Genomic DNA, 6,686 nt, shown 5'->3' with positions numbered 1-6,686 from the left:
TCCTGACCCCCCCTCCCACCTCCCTCCCCATCCCATCCGTCTGGGTCGTCCCAGTACACCAGCCCCAAGCACCCTGTATCAAGGACTGATGCTAAAGCTCCAATACTTTGGCCACCTGATGTGACGAGCTGACTCATTGGAAAAGACTGTGATGCTGGGAAAGATTGAAGGCAAAAGGAGAAGAGGACAACAGGATAAGATGGTTGGATAGCATCACCAACTCAATGGACATGAATCTGAGCAAACTCTGGGAGATGGTGAAGGAAAGTGATGCCTGGTGTGCTGCAATCTGAGGGGTCTCAGTGTTGGACATGACTTAGCAACTGAACAACAACAATTTTCATTGTGTTGATTTTCATTGATCTGATTTGAACTGAAGCAGTTACTGGAAGAGAAGGATTTCATCATATTTTACTTGTTTGAATTTAACGCAGGATTATTTTCATTAACTCTTTTAATAAAGATTCAGTACTAACTGAGCAAAAATCTACTTTCACTTCTTTTCACACACAAAAAGTCATAAAGCACTTAACATTTGAGTCTCACATATTACACTTTGAAAAAGGACTGTGCATGCAATATAGAAGGTTGTTTTAGTTTATTTACTAGAGAATCTACAAGTCAAAGTTCAGTGCTACTTTGGATCTTGCTGGAAGAATTTTTACAAAGTAAACATGTAACAGATGTGATCATCAACAGCTAGAGTTACTCAGCAATTATTGATCTCTAATAAATCGCTAATTACTTCCCTGACCTTAAAACAACAGAGAGAAACAGCTTCCACTATCCTGATGGAAGAGCCAGTTGAGGAGAAAGTTGGCCAGGATCAACACACACTTAGTGTGACATTGCAGCTGGAAATATTTTTTCCCTTGAGCTTTTCTAGATAGTCATTTTGCCTCCTTTTGAGGACCACCTGCTCAGCCTTGATGGCCTTTCAGGACCTTCTGGATCAAGTTGGAGGCCTGGGGAGATTCCAGATCCTTCAGATGGTTTTCTTTTGTATCTCTAGCCTCATAGTGTACCCTCACATCCTACTGGAGAACTTCACTGCAGCCATCCCTGATCATCGCTGCTGGGTCCACATCTTGGACAATGACACTGACTTGGCTAATGACACTGGGACCCTCAGTCAAGATGCCTTCCTGAGAATCTCCATTCCACTGGACTCAAACCTGAGGCCAGAGAAGTGTCGTCGCTTCAGCCACCCCCAGTGGCAGTTCCTTTACCTGAATGGGACCTTCCCCAACATGACTGACCTGGACACAGAGCCCTGTGTGGACGGCTGGATGTATGATCGAAGTTCCTTCTCCTCCACCATTGTAACTGAGGTAAGAGGCCCCATTTACCTCTTGTGAGTACATGATCTGGGTGTTTAGGGGTAACAGAATAATGAACATGCTTCTAGCCTTTAGTCACTAGGTAGGTGTTCATTCTTCATCCTTTCAGGAAATATTAATTGCCTCTCTATTAAATGCCAGGCACCTACATATTTAATGAGTCTGCTGCTGCTGCTGCTGCTAAGTCGCTTCAGTCGTGTCTGACTCTGTGTGACCCCATAGACAGCAGACCACCAGGTTCCACCGTCTAACAAACTCCAAAATAGAAATGAACCCTTCTATTATAGTACTTTTATTCTTGGGATGACCAAAGTCTAAACAAGTAATTTATGTAATGTGTTTAAAATGTTATACCAGGTCAGTAATGCTCATCATTTGATTGTATATTACAAATATTTACTGACTGATGAAAAACTCCATTCCAAGACTATATTCTGGAGCAGTCATACTACATCTACTATAAAGTTCTAATCAGTAAAATTTTATATCTCCTCAAATGAGTTCTCTCTGTGGCCAAGACTGAGAACTACTTAGTCTGATGTAAGCTGGAGATTACTAAAACCAACAGATTTAGAGTACACTTCCCTAAGGAAGCTTTGTTTAAATGAGACCTGAACTAATGCAGAAAAAAAGAAGCTGAAGAGCGTGATAAAGGCCCAAAATATTGAACTTTGCAAGTTATGTTAAGAAGTTTTGACCAGATTTCCACTGAGAGATTGTTTAAGTTTATTTTTTATCAGAGGATAATTGCTTTACAAAGTTGTGTTGGTTTCTGCCATACAACAATAGAATAAACCCTAAGTATACATATGCCACTCCCTCTTGAACTTCCCTCCCACCCCCACATCCTACCCCTTTAAGTTGTCACAGAGCACTGGTTTGAGCTCCTGGTGTTATATAGCTGCTTCCCACTAGCTATTTTACATATAGTAATGAGATTTTAAGCTGCTGTGAAGCTCTGCAGTGATCGTGTCCTTCTCTTTCAGTGGGACCTGGTATGTAAATCTGAGTCACTGATCTCAGTGGCTAAATTCCTAGTCATGAGTGGAATTCTGGTGGGAGGCATCGTATATGGTTATTTATCAGACAGGTGAGTATCTCTCAATCATAGCTTTCTTTATTCTCAAGTACTTTCAGCTTACGAATTATTCTTTCATTAAGAAATATATATATTTCAACTTAGTTTCATGAAGCATCAATCATAACAATTGAGAAGTGTTTTATTTAACTTTGAATAATCATTGTGTCCATATAGTTAAATACTCAGAAAATTACAACAAAAAAAGAATACTTGTTACAATTACGTCAGTATTACAAATACTTCAGTATTCTTGCCTTGAGAACCCCATGAACAATATGAAAAGGCAAAAATATAGGACACTGAAAGATGCACTCCCCAGGTTGGTAGGTGCCCAATATGCTACTGGAGATCAGTGGAGAACTAACTGGAGAAAGAATGAAGAGATGGAGCTAAAGCAAAAACAACACCCAGTTGTGGATGTAACTGGTGATAGAAGCAAGGTCCAATGCTATAAACAGCAATATTGCATAGGAACCTGGAATGTTAGGTCCATGAATCAAGGCAAATTGGAAGTGGTCAAACAGGAGATGGCAAGAGTAAACATTGACATTTTAGGAATCAGCAAACTAAAATGGACTGGAATGGGTGAATTTAACTCACATGACCATTATATCTGCTACTGTGGGCAAGAATCCCTTAGAAGAAATGGAGTAGCCATCATGGTCAACAAAAGAGTCCAAAATGCAGTACTTAGATGCAATCTCAAAAATGACAGAATGATCTCTGTTTTTTTCCAAGGCAAACCATTCAATATCACAGTAATCCAAGTCTATGCCCTGGCCAGTGATGCTGAAGATGCTGAAGTTGAACAGTTCTATGAAGACCTACAAGACCTTTTAGAACTAACATCCAAAAAAGATGTCCTTTTCATTACAGGGGACAGGAATGCAAAAGTAGGAAGTCAAGAAACACCTGGAGTAACAGGCAAATTTGGCCTTGGAGTACATTATGAAGCAGGGCAAAGGCTAATAGAGTTCTGCCAAGAGAACGCACTGGTCATAGCAAACACCCTCTTCCAACAACACAAGAGAAGACTCTACACATGGACATCACCAGATGGCTAACGTCGAAGTCACATTGATTATATTTTTTGCAGTCAAAGATGGAGAAGCTCTACACAGTCAGCAAAAACAAGACTGGGAGCTGACTGTGGCTCAGATCATGACCTACTTATTGCCAAATTGAAGAAAGTCGGGAAAACCACTAGACATTCAGGTATGACCTAAGTCAAATCCCTTTTGATTATACAGTGGAAGTGAGAAATAGATTTAAGGGACTAGATCTGATGGACAGAGTGCCTGATGAACTATGGATGGAGGTTTGTGACCTTCTACAGGAGACAGGGATCAAGACCATCCCCAAGAAAAAGAAAAGCAAAAAAGCGAAATGGCTGTCTGAGGAGGCCTTACAAATAGCTGTGAAAAGAAGAGAAGCGAAAAGCAAAGGAGAAAAGGAAAGATATACCCATTTGAATGCAGAGTTCTAAAAAAAAATAGCTAGGAGAGATAAGAAAGCCTTCTTCAGTGATCAATGCAAAAAAATAGAGGGAAACAACAGAATGGGAAAGACTAGAGATCTCTTCAAGACAATTAGAGATACCAAGTGAACATTTCATGCAAAGATAGGCTCAATAAAAGAACAGAAATGATATGGACCTAACAGAAGCAGAAGATATTAAGAAGGGGTGGCAAGAATACACAGAAGAACTATACAAAAAAAATCTTCATGACCCAGATAGCCAAGATAGTGTGATCACTCACCTAGAGCAAGACATCATGGAATGTGAAGTCAAGTGGGCCTTAGAAAGTATCACTACAAACAAAGCTAGTGGAGGTGATGGAATTCCAGTTGAGCTATTTCAAACCCTAAAAGATGATGCTGTGAAAGTGCTGCACTCAATATGCCAGCAAATTTGGAAAACAGCAGTGGCCACAGGACTGGAAAAGGTCAGTTTTCATCCCAATCCCAAAGAAAGGCAATGCCAAAGAATGCTCAAATTACCGCACAATTGCACTCATCTCACACGCTAGTAAAGTAATGCTCAAAATCCTCCTGCTGAAGCCAGACTTCAGCAATACATGAACTGTGAACTTCCACATGTTCAAGCTGGATTTAGAAAAGGCAGAGGAACCAGAGACCAAATTGCCAACATCTGCTGCATCATCACAAAAGCAAGAGAGTTCCAGAAAAACATCTATTTCTGCTTTATTGACTATGCCAAAGCCTTTGACTGTGTGGATCACAATAAACTATGGAAAATTCTGAAAGAGATGGGAATACCAGACCACTGACCTGCCTCTTGAGAAACCTGTATGCAGGTCAGGAAGCAACAGTTATAACTGGACATGGAACAATAGACTGGTTCCAAATAGGAAAAGGAGTATGTCAAGGCTGTATATTGTCACCCTGCTTATTTAACTTATATGCAGAGTACATCAAGAGAAATGCTGGGCTGGAGGAAGAACAAGCTGGAATCAAGATTGCTGGGAGAAATATCAGTAACCTCAGATATGTAGATGACACCACTCTTATGGTGGAAAGTGAAGAAGAACTAAAGAGCCTCTTAGTGAGAGTGAAAGAGGAGAGTGAAAAAATGGGCTTAAAGCTCAACATTCAGAAAACTAAGATCATGGCATCCAGTCCCATCACTTCATGGCAAATAGATGGGGAAACAGTGGAAACAGTGGCTGCCTTTATTTGGGGGGGCTCCAAAATCACTGTAGATAGTGATTGCAGCCATGAAATTAAAAGACACTTACTCCTTGGAAGGAAAGTTATGACCAACCTAGATAAGGTACGTCCAGTCAAGGCTATGGTTTTTCCAGTGGTCATGTATGGATGTGAGAGTTGGACTGTGAAGAAAGCTGAATGCCAAAGAATTGATGCTTTTGAACTGTGGTGTTGGAGAAGACTCTTGAGAGTCCCTTGGACTGCAAGGAGATCCAACCAGTCCATCCTAAAGGAGATCAGTCTTGGGCGTTCATTGGAAGGACTGATGTTGAAGCTGAAACTGGAATACTTTGGCCACCTGATGCAAAGAGCTGACTCATTTGAAAAGACCCTGATGCTGGGAAAGATTGAAGGCGTGAGGAGAAGGGGATGACAGAGGATGAGATAGTTGGATGGCATCACTGAGTCAGTGAACATGAATTTGGGTAATCTCTGGGAGTTGGTGATGGACAGGGAGGCTGGCATGCTGTGGTCCACAGGGTTGCAAAGAGTCGGACACAACTGAGCGACTGAACTGAACTGAAATGAATTACAATCACAATATTGTGGGACTTATGTAATCGCCCCAGGGATATAGATACACAAATGGAGAGAATTAACCAGTGTGATAAGTGCCATTTTGTCAACATTAAGTTCTGCATACAAGATACAGAAGTAACATCTCCATCAGACCTGGAAGCATTTCTGGACTGAATTTAGAGAGGGAATACCATAACATATTAATTTGGAAATTAACAGCTATCTATGGGAACAGAAAGAAGATGTTCCATGACATGGGATTCCACTTCTTTGCAGACATCATATGGCTAAACGTGTTTTTAGCCTTTGCCATGAGTATTGTATTGATTTATTCCTAAGCTCTGTTAGCTGAATGGTTATGGATGCTCAGAGAATGGTCATCACATCATAGCTGCCCATGTGTGATGGGTATAAATCCTATTAAACTAAACATATGGGCACACAGCAATGTGTCATTGGTGGTCTATTGAAAAAGTATGCCATAATTCTGATTTTAATTTTTGCAAAAGCAGTTCTCTAAAGATAAATTTGACAACCATACAATTAATCCAGTAACTGCTATTTCAACATCTTTAAGTCCTGTGACAATACTTCTGAAGTAGACAATCATTGCCACCACTGAAGTATGTCTCCCACAGACATATTGGAGAACTGAGGAGAGTCTTATCATCCATCTGCATAATGGTAACTTTTGCTCAGCTAAAAACTATGAAATTGGAATTAGTGAAGCTCAGTCGTGTCTGACTCTTGCGACCCCATAGACTATAGAGCCCATGGAATTCTCCAGGCCAGAATACTGGAGTGGGTAGCATTTCCCTTCTCCAGAGGATCTTCCCAACCCAGGGGTCTAACCCAGGTCTCCCACATTGCAGGCAGATTCTTTACCAGCTGAGCCACAAGGGGAGCCCAAGAATACTGAAGTGGGTAGCCTATCCCTTCTCCAGTGGATCTTCCTGATCCAGGAATCGAACTGGGGTCCTTTGCATTGCAGGCGATGGATTCTTTACCAACTGAGC

General features: G+C 41.1%; 1 protein-coding gene across 1 annotated transcript in view; it reads left to right on the top strand.

Moving 5' to 3' along the window:
* Positions 1 to 693: 693 nt before the first annotated feature.
* Positions 694 to 6,686, top strand: part of LOC104998654 (solute carrier family 22 member 9-like) — a 28,966-nt gene continuing 22,973 nt past the window's right edge. Inside the window, exons 1-2 of the mRNA XM_010853950.1 lie at positions 694 to 1,331; positions 2,327 to 2,430. Coding sequence (XP_010852252.1) covers positions 930 to 1,331; positions 2,327 to 2,430 — 506 coding nt within the window. The 5' untranslated portion in view covers positions 694 to 929. The remainder of the gene's footprint in view (positions 1,332 to 2,326; positions 2,431 to 6,686) is intronic.

This window comes from Bison bison, unplaced genomic scaffold (genome assembly GCF_000754665.1).
Source record: "Bison bison bison isolate TAMUID 2011002044 unplaced genomic scaffold, Bison_UMD1.0 scf7180017864334, whole genome shotgun sequence".
NCBI lineage: Eukaryota > Metazoa > Chordata > Mammalia > Artiodactyla > Bovidae > Bison > Bison bison.
Note: the sequence above shows the minus strand (reverse complement) of the source record. Positions and strands in the feature narration are given on the sequence as shown.